General features: G+C 41.3%; 2 protein-coding genes across 3 annotated transcripts in view; one reads left to right on the forward strand and one right to left on the reverse strand.

Moving 5' to 3' along the window:
• Nucleotides 1–8009, forward strand: part of MMRN2 (multimerin 2) — a 37755-nt gene extending 29746 nt beyond the window's left edge. Inside the window, exon 7 of the mRNA XM_061635019.1 lies at nucleotides 6310–8009. Coding sequence (XP_061491003.1) covers nucleotides 6310–6689 — 380 coding nt within the window. The 3' untranslated portion in view covers nucleotides 6690–8009. The remainder of the gene's footprint in view (nucleotides 1–6309) is intronic.
• Nucleotides 8010–10343: 2334 nt separating this feature from the next.
• The window catches only part of BMPR1A (bone morphogenetic protein receptor type 1A), a 102127-nt gene continuing 93720 nt past the window's right edge, over nucleotides 10344–18750 (reverse strand). For both annotated transcript variants that reach the window (XM_061635020.1, XM_061635021.1), the window contains exons 12-13: nucleotides 16692–16822; nucleotides 10344–16082 (exon numbers count right to left, since the gene is read on the reverse strand). In XM_061635020.1, coding sequence (XP_061491004.1) covers nucleotides 15957–16082; nucleotides 16692–16822 — 257 coding nt within the window. In that variant the 3' untranslated portion in view covers nucleotides 10344–15956. The remainder of the gene's footprint in view (nucleotides 16083–16691; nucleotides 16823–18750) is intronic.

Below are 18750 nucleotides of genomic sequence, written 5' to 3' on the forward strand. Positions count from 1 at the left end.
ACCTTTCTTCCAACAACTCCCTATAATAATCTCATTGTGATTTTCTAAAGCAGCCTTGTCCAACCTTTGGGCCACAGATGTTGCTGGACTACAGTTCCCATAATTCCTGACCATTGGCCATCCTGGCTGGGGCTGATGGGAGTTGCAGTCCAGCAACATCTGTGGCCCAAAGGTTGGACAAGGCTGCTCTAAACAATCCTTCCCCAACCTCCAGATGCTTTGGACTACAACTCCATCAGCTCCAGCCAGGTTGGAGAAGGCTGTTCTACAGTTTATTTCATTAAAAAAAAATTCTTAACTGCCTTTCATCAAAAGGTTGTAGGGTGATGTACAAAAAGTGTGAATAGAATTAATTCGCACACAACATATAAACGAATAAGTGTAACAAAAGTGCAACATGACAAAAGCAAATTTTAAAAATTGTGAGTATCTCAATCACTCAAGCAGACTGAATTTCTGTTTGCTTAAATGCCTCCAGCAAAGGAGAGTTCACCACCTTTTAAGTTACGGTGGCTGCATCCTCTCACTCTAAACAAGCCAGAGTTCCAGACTGAGAGCTTGCAGCTCTGTGCCCCCATAAATAAAATGCTCTCTTGGCATTGGCCTATTCTGAAATCGCCCTACCATTTTTGTGTGTCAGGTTCTGTGTTTCCGTTGTGGCATTTGTTTTTTACTTATTAAGCCACTGGAAACAAATGTAAGTGTTCTTTACCTTAAGACATAGCACTAGCCTCTGCCACCCTTGCTGTTTGGAGAACTTGTCCTGTTGCCTACACACCGTGAAATGGATTTGCATGTAGGATTGTCAAGTTGTGGTAATCCAGAAAGGAAGTATTTCCATTCAAAAGCTATGGGGCTCAAAGGGGCAAACTGCATGCTGCAAGCCAAAGTGTCCAACAAAGACTCTTTAAAAAAGAAAAGAAAAGCAACTTCTGAAGGCTGAAGTGTTGACCAGAGGAGTAGGGTGGGGTGGGGAGAGAGAAAAGGAGTGCTTAACCCATTTGTTGCTGGGCATTTTTTTGCTAACAATTTTCCCCCATGCAAGCAGTTTCCCTTCCTCTCCCCCCTCCCCATACTCCTGTGCTGCAGGCTTCTGGAGACTTGTTTATCCTCACAGCTGCAGCTTCTTCTGCTCTGTTCCTTCATCTGTTCCCTCATCCACCTTCTTCTCCCACCCTACCTCTCCCACTGTGGAACTGGAAGTGAGGAGGGCAGTCAGGGGAACCAATGGAGGAAGGGGAAGCGCAGTGGTAAGGCACTTGCTTTGGATGCCAAAGGTTTCAGATTCAGCCCTCAGCATCTCTATTTAAAAGGAACAGGTAGCAAGTGATGTTAAAGGCCTCTGCTTGAGTGCAGCTGCCAGTCAGAATAGGCACTACTAGGCTAGACCAGGGATGGGAAACCTGTGGCCCTCTAGATGTTCTTGGGCTACATCTCTCATCAGACCTAGCCAGCATGGCCAGTGGTCAAGGATGATGGGAGTGGTCAGGCCTGCCCTTAGCATGTGTGGGGCCCGGGGCAGAAGCATAGTTGCCCCCCCACACATTCTCTCTCTCTCTCCGTATATATATATATAGAGAGAGAGAGAGAGAGAGAGAGAGAGAGAGAGAGAGAGAGAGAGAGAGAGAGAGAGAGAGATTGATTGATTTTATTTACAAATATATGTAAAGCTTCTCTTGGAAGAAAGGTATAGGTCTCAGCAATCGCCCGGTAGGTCTTCTTCTGCCCAGCATGTTTGGGTGCTTTGCCTGGCTCCACCGAGCTCTCCACATGCATTGAGTAGATGATGTCAAAGAAATCTTCCACCACAGTGATGCGCTTGAGAGTGATGCCCTTGGGCTCCAACAGGCCATCTGCCCCCGTTCCCATTTTCACCGGCACATAGACCACCACTTGGCCCATCTTCACCACCGTGGCTGGTGACTCCCGCGTGCCATTGCCCAGGAGGAAGCCCTTGGAGCGCACCCAGAACTGGAACTTGCCTTTCTCCCCGCCGCTGCCCCCGCCGGCACCACTGGCTCCCCCCTGCAGCACCTCAGCGATGCGCTGGTACTTGCTCTGGGTCACCGTCTTGGTCTTGGCCGAGTTGCCATAGGTGCGCAGGCACCAGTCCCGGGACTGCCGGTCCAGCTCGCTGTCCCCAGGGCGGCTACCACTCGCTGACCGCAGCAGGAGCGGTGGTGGCGGCTTTGGCATGGCGGGCGGGCAGGCGAGCGAGCCCCTGTCCTGGGTGGAGAGAAAGACAGCGAGCAAGAGCTGCGCCCTGCCTGGCGTGGCAAAGCCGAGCAGGCAGGGAGGGAAGAGCCGGCTGGTGAGCAGATTGCCAAGCGCGGGGCCCCCCAAAGCGTGGGGCCGGGGGCAACTGCCCCGCTTCCCTGCTTCCCGGTGCCTAGTGGCGGCTCTGGGAGTGGTAGTCCAGCAACATCTGGAGGCCACAGGTTCCCCATCCCTGGCAGACAGACAAATAGTATGATCTGGTATAAGGCTTATACAGTCCAATTGCATTAATACATATTATAGTGTTATGGCAAGAGAAGGGTTCTTAGGGTTACACATCACCTCTCTGCCTTGCAGTTAGACTAAGGGTGCCACTGTACATGTCCACATTTAATTAGAGATAGGATAGTAAAGCTTAGTCAATTTCAGGTGGACTTAATGCCCACAGAAATGACAGAACTGCAATTTCCCTCTCACATTTCATCTCCATGTACTTGCTCTTAGACTCATTTTGAACTATTGACTAGGGAGTTTCTAGACTCAAGTCAAGCCACATTCTGTCAATAAGTGCAAAAGAGAATACAGAGTTCATTGTGCTCTAAAGTTTTAAGGAACATGTCATTACAAAGGCACAAGGCCATTACAACGCCAGCAGTTTCAAAAGCTGGATCTTATCAACAAATGGGTACTTTCAATTTAAACTAGAATTTACCTGGAGAGTGACAGGTAGAACTGCCAACTCCTGCAGCTCTAACAATCAAGCTAATCCAATGCACAGAAAGAAAGAGAGGAGCCTGTCTTTAATAGTTGATGAAATTCCCTCTTCTGTAGGAGTGGAACAAGCCATGTGCGGAGCTCTGCTGCTGAAATCAATGGGATTTAGAAGTGGCTTACAGTGATGGGTTTGTGTCACCTGTGATGGGTGTAGAACAAAAGGACACAATGTATTCTAAGAAGTTTCACAAATAGCCCTCTATACTAGGTATAGAGGGGGGCAATGCAGAGTATATAAAAACCTTATCAGAAAAAATATCTAAATGAGCCTTAATTTAGTTTCCACTGCAGTGTTTGAACCTTCTTACTGAGAGAGAGGCAGAGGTGAATAGAGATACTCACTTATGTAAATATAGAGTGGCTAAAAACACAACTCACAGATGTTTGTTCTAAAGAGACATGAAGCTCAAAGTTGGTTTCTCTAAACTTGTTTTGCTTTGTTGAATTGCATTGTAGCGCCATCTCCTGGCAGAATAGCAGTTTTCAGTTATTGGTTCCAGAGTCGTAGTCTAGAACAGTGTTTAAAACTTTTCAGAGCTGGGACCGTGTTAGGGATGTGTGAAAACAACAATAGGCAGGCATCCCTCTTGCAACTATGAGGTAGTTGTGCTATAGCTCAGTGGTAGAACATCTGCTTTTGCATGCAGAAGGTCCCAGGTTCAATCCCTGGCATCTCTAGGTAGATACTCCTATCTACCTAGGAGATACTCCTGTCTGAACCCTGGACAGCCACTGCCAGTTAGTGTAGATGATACTGAGCAAGATGGACCTATGGACTGGACTCAGTATATGACAGCTTCCTATGTTTTTATACAATATAGTAGCTTCCAGCATCTCACCCTTCCCCTTGCCTAGCCAGTCACAGTTTAAGGATGGGTGATGAGGGCATGTGATACAGCCACCTTGCTAAAACTAATCAGATCTGGGTCTGTTGTGTGCCTGGATGAGAAACCACCTGACAGCTCTGTATAATCTGGGTTGAGTTTCATTGACAGAAGCTAAATAAATAGATTGGACAGTACCATTTCAGATTGCATGTGGGGAATGTACTTCTGAATGTGTCCTTATGTGGGGAAAAACCTTATAAGTAGAAACTAGCACAGTAAGAAGGGCTAGGCTACATTTCTTCTTGCTACTTGTAGGGAGATTTTATGTAGAGGAGACTTAAAATTGCAACACACACCCCTGTCTAGGTACACTGGTACAGTTTACTCTATCACCTGGGACTTCTACCATCTGATTGTGCCACATGTTCATTCCCTTGGGGCTGAAGAACCTGAGCCAAGGATGCTGAGAGAGGCAGAAAGAAACATAGAGAAGACTTTGAGGAACATGGCAGAGATGTCCCACTCCTTTGCCATGATGGAATATGAGGATCTCAGGGAAAGAGGACAAGGATATCCTTCCAGGTGTGGATAGATAGGGGTTCCTAACAATGGCTGATTCAATCAGGAATACCGGGGGGGGGGTAGGATGGGTGTGCTGAGCACATGGCAACTTCCCATATGGTGTGATGGTTGCAGAAATCACATGTAGTATAGAATGTAGTGTGGATGAGTCAATTATCTTAGTGCACATGACACTAATGACACTGAGAAATAGAGTTATACGGTACTGGAAGTAAAACTCCTAGGTAGGAAGTTTAATCCGGGAGCTTCAGGGTAGCATAGTCAAACTTCCGTTTCCATGTGCAGTGCAGGGCTAGCTGAGAGGTCTCAATGCATAGATGAAATATGTGCTGGGAAGAGAGATTCTGATCCATTTTTCATTTTTTAGCACTGGGAAGTATTTTGGGACATGACAAGCCTGTACAAAAGGCTCTTCTGGAACTCAGATGGAACCAGAATGCTGGCACTTAATTAGGATTAGAACCATACAGCAAGTCATTAACTAAATGTACATAAAGGATGTCCCACACACCAGACATTTGGCATGTAGGTTAGTTAACCCAGCCGGTCAAGAAATGTGAAAAGCCCAGTATATTCTATTTTACACTCTCCATTTTTTGTTATTCCTCTCCCATTGACCCATGCAATAGACTCTGTGCCCCACCTAGTCAAAATCTTTTTGCTCATGATATATAATGGCAGATAGTACACTGGATGGGATTTGTTTTTATCTATAAAAGCATTTCTGTACCACCATAAAAGATCAAGGTGGTGCAACATGTTAAAACATAATATACCATTAGAAAAATAAAAATAGATAGCCATTAAAGTGATTGGCTAATTAAAATGGAAAAACAGCTCCAAAGGCCTGTCTGCATAGAAAGGGATGCAAGAAAACTACAGAAACTGGACTTCTGTGCATTATTACTAGTGCCCTGCTTGTAGAGTGGAGTGTATTTCTTAATAATACATACATATTGAAATCTTCATGTGTATGTTCTAGATTAGCAAGAAGATACTTTTGAGTTTTAGATCTCACAGAGGGAGACTGAATCGAGAGCCCCATGCACAACACTGGGCTTCCAAGAAGCACTTCCCTACAGCACTTGACAAGTCATCCTGAATTCTGGAGGGCACCTCAAAATGGCCACCATATTAGCATGAGCATCTGTTGCTAAGCCTCAGTCTAGGGTATATGCCCACAAGGCCTGCAACTCTGTATCATCCATTTTGTTTGTCTTCCTGTATTTGAGATCCCTGCCTTACAAAGAAGTAGAGATAGGAAGGTCCTCTGAGGCTGTCCTCAGATTGGCGTCGGGTGGGCAGCTTGTTTTCTAGAAAACCCATGCATTTTTTAGTCAACCTGATTTGGTAAGGTGGCTTCACCACCCCACTGTCCCCAAGCAATGCACACACCATCTCTCTCCTCCATCCGATCCAACAGTGTAACACAGGGCCATGGATGACAGAAGATGTCATTCTTCCAGTTCCTGTAGACCTCAGAGCAACTACAGCTCCAATAACCCCTCAAGTACCCAGTCATGGAGGAGGAGGGGGAAAGCCTTCCTTTGCTCTCATGTGCCTCAGCCAGCCAGCCCCCAAAGCTACTTCCCTTTAACCTCATCTCAGTAGCAGGGGGGGATTTTGGGATTCGTGGGGCAGAGATGGTTTTGGAACCTGGGGAAAAGGCAGCAGGAACAGGCTGGGGTGAAGCCAGGAATTCTTCACCTGAAATCAATACCCAAGCAGTGAAGAATTTGGGGGACTGTAACACTCACCTCATTTTCGTGATGGACTTAACAAGCCCCTTAAACTGATTTCGAAGTCTGGCTTGGGAGAACTTTGGAGGCATCTCTACTGATAACTTAGAAACGTGGTAGGGATTTTGTGGAATCCTGTGTTGTATGCAATCTCTTCTTTCTCCATCCAGGTACAACTGTGGCATTTTATGTGAGATATTCAGAAGGAAGGGAAGCACCAAGCCTCAACGAAACATATCTCAATTATGGAGGAGGGTACTTTCCTGAACATGGTTACTTCAAGTCCCCTCACAGTGGTGTTTATATGGTTGCTATCAATGTAGAGCTGGTGCCAGGACCTGCCCTGGGGCAACTGGTTTTTAGCAGCAGGCAAAGAATGACGCTTATCAGCAATAAAAAGAAAAAGGCAACCGGAGGTTCTATGACTACTTTTGCACTCGTGGAGCTTAAGAAAGGGGAGCACATGTGGTTTGAACTGGTGCAGGGTGCTGGCACGAAGCAGAACCCTGCTGGATTGAGCCTGGCTGGATTTCTGATATTCAAAACTTGAAAAGAGACCAATAAATGATGCTTTGTCATACACATAGCTAACCTAACCTGCTAGTCTGATGACTCTGAGAGGTTTGCTGTGTGCACTTTTAAACATCGTCCTATCCTTGATTCATCTCAAGTGCTGCTTTCTAGAAATAGCTCAGTAGTTGCTTAGCAGTGCCACAAACATTAAGGGACAAGAAATTGAATTTTTATGCTGAAAAAGGTTTATGAAAGACTCTAGGACAAGGATGGGTAACTTGTGGCCCTCCACCTGTTCTTGGACTCCCAACTCCTGTCTGCCACAGCCAGTATGGTCAATGGTCAGGGATGATATAGTCCAACAGTATCTGGAGGACCACAGATCCCCCACCCCTGCTTTCATAGTTTATCACTTATTTGATTCTGTTTTCCCTTAGGCTCAAAACTGCTACCCCCTTCTTACATCCAGTGAAAAATGAGCAGCATTCATGTAAATAAGTTTTCAGTGGAAAAACAATCATTTCAAGTTTTTTCCCCACCATTGAGCAAGGGCCAGGGAGCCCTTACATGAGTGGCATGGTTGCCATTTCACCATCCTTTAACATGCTAGCAATATTAGAAATCACATGGGAAGGACTGGTGATGAACACTCCTTCCATTACTGTCTCCCACACTGGATGCAAGTGTTTGTTTTCAGATGAACAAAGCCCATACATTTCTGTTCCTAAAGTATTATGTAATTATGTCTATACTAAAGAGAAATGTATCAGTGTACTTCCATGATGAACACTACTCTTTGTGCACTAGGCTGTAGTTTGCTTTGCAAACTGTAGTATTTCAAGCAGAGGAATCAGAAAAACTTCCACTGATAAGCATTTAGCCCAGTTAAGAACGTAAGAACATAAGAAGAGCCTGCTGGATCAGGCCAGTGGCCCATCTGGTCCAGCATCTGTTTTCACAGTGGCCAACCAGGTGCCTGGGGGAAGCCCGCAAGCAGGACCCGAGTGCAAGAACACTCTCCCCTCCTGAGGGTTCCGGCAACTGGTTTTCAGAAGCATGCTGCCTCTGACTAGGGTGGCAGAGCACAGCCATCATGGCTAGTAGCCATTGATAGCCCTGTCCTCCATGAATTTGTCTAATCTTCTTTTAAAGCCATCCAAGCTGGTGGCCATTACTGCGTCTTGTGGGAGCAAATTCCATAGTTTAACTATGCGCTGAGTAAAGAAGTACTTCCTTTTGTCTGTCCTGAATCTTCCAACATTCAGCTTCTTTTCGGCCAGATTACTGTAATTATTAAAACTTTAAATTCTTTATAGGACAAGATTTCAGCTCATTTCCAGCAATGCATAAATATAAATGTGAATATCCATTTTTAAAATTATCAATATGTACTTTGATAAAAAATTAAACTATTCGTATGTTTTTTATAAATGCTGCTACTGAGCTTTGTATTTCGTCTCTCTGTTCTTGGCACTTGCTTTAGCAATTACCTTCAAATGGACTTTACACGTTGTCTTCAGTAGCCTAAGCAAAATGAACTCAAATTTAGATTATGACTCGTACATGTTATGGATCAAAATACACACACATACCCCACAGCCCTATACTGAAGAGTGGGCACATATATTTAAGGCAGGAAGCCATTCTACTTATACCTCTGGAAATAGAAATGGACAGCCTTCAAGTCGATCCCGACTTATGGCTACTCTATGAATAGGGATTTCATGGTAAGCGGTATTCAGAGGGGGTTTCCAATTGCCTCCCTCTGAGGATAGTCCTCCCCAGCTGGCTAGGGCCTGCTCAGCTTGCCACAGCTGCACAAGCCAGCCCCTTCCTTGTCCGCAACTGCCAGCTGGGGGGCAACTGGGCTCCTTGGGACTATGCAGCTTGCCCACGGCTGCACAGGCGGCAGAGCACGTAACCCCTGAGCCACTCACTGTGGGGGTGATCTTTAGCTGGCTCTTTACACCCAGGAGACACCAGCAGGGATTTGAACTCACAGACTCTGGACTCCCAGCCAGTCTTTCCTCCCCACTGTGCTATAGCAGCTGTACTTATACCTCTACCTGGGCATTAAAAAACCTAGATATTTGGGAAACATATTAAAATGTATATACACACATTCAGACATAAAACTTACATATTTTAGAAAGAGCAAACAGTTTGCATTAGCAGAAAGGTTCTGAACCTGAATTTATTGCGTTTTTGTGACAAAAATAGGAATTGAAAATAATTTTTTAAAAGCAAGGGATGGAATTTAGCATGTTCTTATGTATGCTTACCCAGAAATAAGTTCCATGGAGTTAAATAGGCCTTATTAGGGAAGAGTGACACATTAAAAATAATTCTGAGTGTTTTCACTGCATATTCATATGGTCCAGCAGTTAAAATGAATAAAAACAGCAATTCAAGAAAAGCTCAAAGACAGTGCTTATCAAATTAGGTAAAACTAAAGTTTAAGTCCTATTGCAACTAATGGACCATACCAATTGTTTACTAGTCTACAGGTTTCCTTTAAACTTTATCCAGCCAAGTTGTTAATGAGCATTTTACTTTCTAGAGCAAGGGTGGAGATCCTGTGGTCCTCCAGATGTTGCTGAACTACACCTCCCTTCACTTCTAAGCACTGGCCAGCTGCCTATGGCTGATAGGGAGCTGGATTCGAATAACATATGTAAAACAGGTTTCAGGTCATCTGTAGTGTACTTCTGTCCGTTTATTTAATCTCTGAACTGTAAATATTCTAGGTCTTGAATGCAAAACATTTTCTGTGCACAGAAGCATGGCTGCAGAAAGAGTAGTATGGCCTTTTCAGTTCAAACAGCCACTTACTCTACAAAAGAAAACTCAGGAATAAGCATTGTTCAGCTTTCCAAGGATAGAGCACTTTAGCTACCCTAACATGACACCAAGGTTGTGACACTCTGAGGGCCCACAGTTCATTCTTATTATTTGATTTATATCCCACTCTTCCCCCCAGCAGGAGCCCATTCTTGAGGGGCAATAGTGAGGCAGATGTAAAACTGAGTGCATAGCATAAAACATCCTATATGAAACTGTGGGTTCTTATGTTGCCAAACAAATCTCCATCAGCTCTCACGAGAAAGGTTCAGCAACTGCGGGAATCTTACGGTTTGCAGAAGTTCAAAAAGTGAGGATAAATATAGCATGAGAACACCCCCTTCCCAGCAAGGCATCCAAATGAGGATTAAGCATGCTCAGAAGCCACATAATGTTGACTGATGAGAAGAGGCCCTGAAAACCAATGGTGGGAAAATGGAATGGAGAGAGCATGGCTAGTTGAAACCCTCTCACCTACGGCCTAGAATGCTTTGTAATATTTTGAGTGTCTGTAGCAGATGGTCATGAGCTCTGGGGAAAGATTAATCAATAGGGAAAGTGTTCCTCATTTGAAAACTGCATTACAGCTTCAAGGTGTGATCTTCCATAATCAAAATCCAAAGCTGCAACACTTTGAGGAAAAAGGTATTCACTGTATGTAACACAGGACTGTTACCAAAAACTACATCCCCATGGAGTTCTTCTCTCCTTTATAAATGTAGGCCTACTTCCTCTGTGCCATAAACACGAGTTTCTGCTATTGGGATGTGCATGTGTGTTTGGGGCAAGTGATCCTACATGTAACGGGAGAGGAAACAAGAAGACAGAAAGAGGGACGTCATTTTTAATAGCAGCCACATGTCGTGTATGAAGTACAGTTCTGCACTGAGATTCAACAGATTTCTTTTTCTTGAATGAAATAGGGCAATTTCTCAAAAGATATTTTGGACTCTGTTTTGAACACTTGGGTGTGCATATTGCAGCAATTATAAAATGCATGTTTCAAACACAGCTTTTTACTTTAAAAATACACAGAAGCAGCAAGTGATAAATGACTGCGAGGCCTGCTTTGGTGCATCTGAGAAATCAAAGTCAAAGACTTTGAAACAAGCACGCACGGTATGGATGAAGAATGAATACAATTTTGTACTTGAGTTCAAATAACTTGAGATGAGGCAACTCACACACACTTTGGTGCTGATTTTAAAGCAAAGCATACTACCAAGGGTATAGATGTTTGAACACCAATATGGAATTGTTAACAAACAAATATATTACTAACGTTTTACTAAAATAAGGTTATTTACTTAAAAATGATACAATGACATAAATTTGTGTACAGGACAAAGCAATTCATGGTAAACTTAAGGCACCTTTTAAATCAGATGCTGTACAAAAAGACACTTAGCCTGTTACAATTAAAAAACATTCTAAACGTGTGGCATATATAACAAAAAGAGTATAATCATACTGCTTATTTCACCCTCTCCTTTTTATTTACATCTTCTACAGGTTAGCTACATTATTCTTTCTGTATACAATATAGTACACTTTTATACTGGGCATGGATAAGTCAGAGCACAAAACATGAATACAGTATGTGGGCATCTATATTGAATTCAGGTGTACTATAGCACAAAACAATTGTTCAATGAGATGATTGTTTGAAGAAGCATTGTTAATTCCACATTTGATACTAGAAATAAGCCTTTAATTTGGGGCACAATCCACCAGAAACTTTGATATCAGCTTGGAACGAATGGGAGTTGTGCAGGAACACTCTTGTTTACACAACAACCGCCCATACATTTCACTGAGGCTTGTACAAGTGACCTGTCCCCCGTCTTTTTACACACCTCTGCATTCTATCACAATGAGCTCTGAAGATATGATACGAGCAATAAGGATTCAGTATGAACAACTAGGCTAACATTATATGGAACTACTGTCACAAGCATAGGAAAATGAGCAAATAGATGATGATTTTTCTGAAGACCATGCAAATTAAAGACCTCTCACACTCAACTGGGCAGAAGACTCGCTACTGAAGTTAGTATGTAGTATGAAAATAATAAATTTGATTCTAATGTTTCAGATTACACTCTGAAGTCAGATGACATTACTGCAGAGGAGGGAACCTACATATTTCTAGAATATTAGTTTACTCTCTCTTTTTAATCAAAAAGTTACTAGTGCTCATGAATGTAGGAAAAATTGAACTTTCTTGTGTTCCACACACTACAAGGTGCAAATGCAACCACAGTAGTGTCATGAAGCCAATGACAAATAGCACTTGGACAAAAATATCCAACTGAGAATCATTTAGCAAAACAGACATGGGAAACTGAGCCTAATAGTGACACTAACAGAAGGCATTTTATGGGTTCATAAAGAAGCTAATTCTTGGAATATGAAGGTGTTACACCAAGGAACAGGTAACATCAGCCACCTGTGAAAGGTAGGCATTTATGGAGGTAGGCATTTTTATGGCATATGAAGCTATTATATATTTTTTAATGGCATCAAGTTAGAACTTCACTTCTGTTGGAGGACAGTTTTGCTATTGAAATGATGGCATTTTTTTGGAAGTGTGATACTCAAAATATATATCAGTATTCTTGGATTGATAACTATTCGGTAATTAGTAAGTTCTTTCTTACCATAATGGTTAAAGGGAGAAAAGATTATGCAGAGCAGAAAATGCTCTGATTACAATATTGGCTTTTAGGAAAATTGCCCAGTAAGCAAATAGAATTCCAAATGGAAATTTCCATTCATTCCCATTCTTCTTGTGTTCCTTACTGCAAAACAAATTCAGCATTTCACCATCCTTCCTAATGAAGTTTTCCACCTTTCAAACTCCCAAGGGTGGCACAACTCTGCAAAGTATTGAAGGTTACTTATAAAAGAGTGACTACTGAAAAGTGTATTTCAGAATAAATAAGGTAGCAATCAAACCATTATAAAATTCTCTCAAGGCACAAATCTGCTGTTCATGAAATATTCTGTGTGGTACACAAAGGAAGACATAAGCTAGCATGCATTTTAAATAATTAATACACACATACTACAGGCATTCCAATAAAAGATGACACCATCAGCATGAAAAAATCTCATATGATTTTACAAAGAAAGACTTCAGAAATGTGTTGGCATTAAAATAAGACAATAATATTGAAAAACACGATTCTGTTGACAAATGGTATAATTGAATTTTATCACATTTAAGGTCACTTTTCACTATTTGGCTGCAATGTCATGGCCACTTGAAAATGCCTCTGTGGATGGCCACATTATTCATGCTATGCTGGCTCAATAGGTGAATTGACTCCCAATATATGATTTGTCTCCATGATGCTGCAAAGCTGCCACCACAAATGTTTGATGCTGACATGGAGAAAAACCACACCAGTGGAGCTCACTTTGAGGCTGTTTGGCCATATGTATCAATCCTATCAAGTAACAAGGAAGGAAGGATTCTACCACACATCAGGTGCAAATGTGTGATAAAATGCTTCTCTTCATCTACTCACAACTGCAAATTAATGTACAATTATGAATTAGTTAGGCAACAACAGCTGCACAACTAGTAGTATTGCTTATGGCTGTGAGTACAACAAATGTCATCTGATCACTGCTTTGGTCATATCAATTAAGCAATCTGTAGAGCTGTTAGAAATGCCCTTCAAAAAAAACCCTATTATAGGTGATATAGTTGTATAACTAATGCCTAAGGAACTAGAAGAGACCTAGTGAGACATGATGAACTGCACACAGAATGATTAGTAGCATGGAGAAAACTGAACAAACTATTTTTCTCCAGCTCCTATGTAAAAGAAGCACACCCTAAAATTGGCAAGGGGTGGGGTGGAGAGATCCAAAATGAGATTTACTTTAGCAAAGGATAATTTGAATACTACTCCCAACAGATGTAACTCATAGCAACAATTAAGCAACACTTAAGACCCTTCATAGTTATGAAGTTAACAGTATTAAAGTTTGGAAAGGAAAATATTTCAAAACTCATGTAACAATCTCAAGATTATTCCAGGCAAATTTCACTTCTACAAATTGCATGGCTCTAAAGGATTTGGTGCTTCCAATAAGAAAATCAAATGCCAGAGTTGTGTTGCCTCTAAGACAGAATGCAGTTCATTCTGAAACAACAGGCTAGTCACTGTGATGTACAGTTAAGATGTCTCCTAAGGAAGTACCAGGGGCATGGAGTAGCCCACAGATATGATAAAATTACTGGACTCTAGGAATAATGGACTGAATCCAAACTAAGGTAGTTAGCTTTAAATTCCACTGAATTCAATGTGAAAAGTTAGCCTTTCTAAGCTACATCCCATTTTTTTCAATGATAACTAAGAGCAACTAACTTAGTATGGATCCAACCCAATGGCTCTGATCCAGTATTGGCATTTGTTTTGTTTTATTCTAAAATCTCAAGTCAACATTAAAATTAAATTTCAGCATATTATGCACTACTAATAAAACTACCCAATTTACATGGCACTTAAAACAAGAACACAGATATTCCATTATAGAAGATGGAAAACATACGCTTCACCAAATTTTCTGAAAATCTCAATATAATTGTAAACAGTTTTTGTTAAAATGGTATTTAATCAAAAGGAACTTAGCCTAGACCAGTGGTTTTCAATCTGCATTTCCAGGAATCTTGGGGTTCCTCATGAGTTTGTTATCAGAGGTTTCTCAAGATTATCAGTAAAAGCAGACAGGTTTTCCAAGACTGCTTGTCCACCACTACTGATCTTCCCCTGCTATGGATGGACATAGTGGATAGCTGATAATGTTCTAGGCTACCTATGAGAAGTTAACAGTGAGGCCCAACAGGCCTGGCCAGTGCTCCATGTGGATTGAGTACACCTTAGAACATTCTTGTATCTTCAAAATACTCTGAGAACAAATTGATGGTAGACTTGCAGAAGGCCAGTTTATGGTGAAACCACTGGTCTAGACTAATAATTTGGTGATTCATGGCAAATATTTACTAGCTACCTGTGCAAAATAAAAAGAGAAGTTTTAGAACATCAGCCTGATTACTTTCCTGTTAATGGAAGGAAAAATCATATACCTGTGTTCAAGAACTGTGGCACAATGTTGTCCATGACTTGCTGTGTTCAAAATAAATTAATCCATAGCTTATGTATCCCATGAACTGTTCAGATGAATATGTACTAATACTTAAAGGCATCGCTGAAAAAGCAATGACTTAAGGAAATGTTAAATAAAATTTGTACACCATGATATAAATAAAAAAAATACTGCAAGCCATCGCCTGACCATTTACTGTTTGTAGCCTATAGAACACATCCTCACATTTGTTTGTTATTTGAATTCACTCTAATATTGCATTAAGCATCTTCATGAATGCCTCTAAAGGGAAAATTTAATTATCTTTGTAGTATCCATGCACATACTTTGACAGACTATCCAACATTTCTATATCACATTCAGTATGTGCATTTCTGATCAAACTTGAACAGGATTACTTTTTTCATTCTTTTTAGATCTATGTACGGTATGTTTACACATATACAAAAGAGCACTTATTTAGCAAATAAAAGTACATTAAACACTATATAAATAACTTCCCTTTTTAAAGCTAGCTAGGATACAGTTTACAGTACAAGATTACAGGCACTTAAATTATCAGCGAGGTTTAGCTGTTCCATGTTGTGTGCTCAGTCTTCTGAAAATTCATAGCACTGGGAGTATGAACTGAATTTTGGTTTGTTCTTCACAACACACTTGAAGATGACTTTACTGCATAGGTTTATAGTAGCCATTTTGATTTTTGGTCATGATACGTATATAATTTTTCCATGCAGCACAAAGGAAGGCAGAAACTAATTTTCTTTGAAATCCAAGTAGGTTTCATACTCTTAGCCAAGGCATTGCAGAAGAAAACAGTGCTTTTGCATGAGATTAAATGGCTTCTTATGTACTCCAAATGGCAGCAGAAACATCCTGGTGCGCACACACAAAACCATAAAAGTGATAGGAATTATCAAATTATTTAGTACCCCAGACCCATAACCGCAGGCTAATCCACCAAGACTCGCTAAGATATCATCAGGTGGGCAAAAAGCTAATTTTCTTCCACTGCTGTTGAATTCATTTAATTTAAGGCTTTCACAGAAAGCACTATAATCTGAATATGCAATTCAGAACTCAAGAGTTTTATGGGAGTTTGAAAGTGTGATGAAAATCTCAATGCAGCTCAAAACAAAAAAGTAAAATGAGGCTATCCACATGTGTACCATATATTGTACACGGATACCATATTCTACAAAGTACTGTAAGATTTAACATTAGCAGCTTGTAAAAGTGGTGAGGAACTGGGCTGAGATCTAGCCCAGTCCCACCAGACCTATACTCGCTTGAGTGAAAAAATGTAGGAGTCCAAACTTCATTGCTCAGTGACATTTCTTTGTCAAATCTTAACATCTTGAGATTCCACCATCTTGCCAAGTGTCTTCTTAATCCTCAAAGCTGTAAGTCTAGAGGCAGGACTGTAGGCCCAGCATTCACACATTAATTTCAGTATTGCTCTTAAACACTGAAAATAGAAAAAGGAATTATTGCACAAAGAACTTATTTAACAGCATTTTTATACCACTTAATCATCAAAGCCTTTAAAGAGTTTACAAAAACAAAACATTAAAATGTGTATCAAAATCAGATGTTAAAAACAAGTTGACTTAAAAAGTATATATATATAAAATCAGCAGTTTAAAAAAAAGATACATAATAAAATACAATTATTCCTTAAAATACGAATCAAATTTACATGTCTGAGTAGGTTTGTCTAAACAAACAAGTTTTTAGTAGTGGTGTCAAAGCCAATACAGTGAAGACAGCTGCCTAATATCAAATACAAATGAAGTAACATTTTTGCTGCTCAGAGTTAATGTCTGATAACATGCACAACAGATAAGTAAACTTTTTTAATTAGAGGAAGATAAAACACTAGCTGCGTTCACACACAATTCTAAACCATAGTAAATTGTTTACCGTGAAGGTGCAGATGGGGTGGGGGGAGAAGCATTCCCAACCAGCACCCAAAGGAAACTTTCAAGCTAATTTTTCCCTCAAATCTAAAACTTTTTTTGCTAAGTAGGAAAAAAAGGAATCTTCAATTAGATTTTCCTTCTTTCAGCATTCTTACCTCATCACTATTCCATCGATTAGATACTATGGGGCGCAGGTGCTTAACACATACCACCTCTCTCATATCCTCATACGAAGGATCATTCGGCACCATATCATAATAGGGTAGTTGGTACTCTTCAACAATACCTGCAAGCAAGTGATATAAATGTAAGCATGCTAGTATAGTAAAAAATATTTTTAAATTAAAAACTTATACTGTGAGGTGCAGACATCAGACTATACTGAACCTGTTTCTTATTCAGGCCACTCACAAAACTTGGAGAGGCTCTTATTTCCCCATTTCAAAAGGGAATATTCTATCACATTTGTTTCCCACCATTCTTGCAAGGAGTTTAGTGTGGCATGCATAGGAGTTGACACAACTATACATAACAGCCAACTGGGAACAACGAACAAAGAAGAAACTAAAAGGGAACAGGCACTTAATCAGCAAGGTTTAACTGTTTCATGTCTTCACTGATGTCATGTTTGAAATAACTGGCCACAACAGAGAGTATAACCAAAATGCTGCTTTATCACAAAACCACATTGCCTTCCTTTGTCATCCATGCTGTGCTCCAAGCCCAGACCAAGTTGGGTGGTAGAGAAAGGGAACTCACAGAGAGTAGCAGAACTCTCTGCACAGAGCAGCACCATCTTTCTTCCTAAACGCACCTAGCATTGCTAACAGCAGCATTTCTTTACAAGCAATCTGAAAGCCACTGATTAGCATTTCTGGAAGCCATGTTGCCCGGTAAGAGAGATAGCATATGCAATGGTGCTTGCACTGATCAGGTATCTTCAGGCAAACAAGATACATTGCCTGGAGCATCCCCTAGACTGATTCGAGACCAGGAGGGAAAAATATCAGGGGAATCATGGAGAAAATGAAGAGTCGGGGTTAGAAGGAAGGAGTCAAACTGAAGAGAAAGACAACAGAACCCAGAACTTTCTCTCCCATGCCTCTGAAACTGAGAAGTTTTAATGGTGTCTGTTGTAATACATGGGAAAAACCAAGAAAGGAGATACAGCACTGAAAAAACATCTGCACATTAAATATGTATGGAGAAAAATATCTGACTAAAATTTTGACAAGGAAAAGGTTTAGCCTATTAGATTGCACATGGGTTGGCTTAGGGCATGCACATTATCATATTTGAATACAATTTGAATCCCCTGACCAGATGGATGTTCGACCTGTTCTGGATGAGGTTACACTCCCCCTGAAGGAGCAGGTGCGCAGCTTGGGAGTCCTTTTGGACCCATCCTTGTCACTTGAGGCACAGGTGGCCTCGGTGGCACAGAGTGCTTTTTACCAACTTAGGCTGGTAGCCCAGCTACGCCCGTATCTGGACAGGGAACATCTTGCTTCAGTTGTTCATGCTCTGGTAACCTCGAAATTGGACTACTGCAATGCACTATACGTGGGGCTGCCCTTGAAGACGGTTCGGAAACTGCAGCTTGTGCAGAATGCAGCGGCCAGATTAATAACTGGGACCAAGCGGTCAGAACATGTGACACCGATTCTGGCCCGCTTGCACTGGCTGCCTATATGTTTCCGGGCCCGATTCAAGGTGCTGGTTTTAACCTATAAAGCCTTACACGGCACGGGCCCGCAATACCTGATGGAACGTCTCTCCCGATATGAACCTACCCGTACACTGCGCTCAACATCGAAGGCCCTCCTCTGGGTGCCTACTCAGAAAGACGCCCGGAAGGTGACTACAAGAAAGAGGGCCTTCTCGGTAGCGGCCCCCGAACTATGGAACACCCTTCCTGACGAGGTACGCCTGGCGCCTACATTACTATCCTTTCGGCGCCAGGTGAAAACCTTCCTCTTTACCCAGGCGTTTTAGTATTTTTAATATTTTAATATTTTAGTATTTTGTATTTAATGTTGTAAAGATAGTTATATGTTCATCTTTTTCTAATTACTTTTTGACTTGTATTTAATGGGTTTAATTATGTTAATCTTAGTTTTTGCTGTATGTTTAAATTGTTGATTTGATGACCAGGTGGTTTTAAATTGAATGTAAAGTGTTTTTACTTGATGTACAACGCCCAGAGAGCTTTGC

The sequence above is a fragment of the Rhineura floridana genome, chromosome 7 (genome assembly GCF_030035675.1).
Source record: "Rhineura floridana isolate rRhiFlo1 chromosome 7, rRhiFlo1.hap2, whole genome shotgun sequence".
NCBI lineage: Eukaryota > Metazoa > Chordata > Lepidosauria > Squamata > Rhineuridae > Rhineura > Rhineura floridana.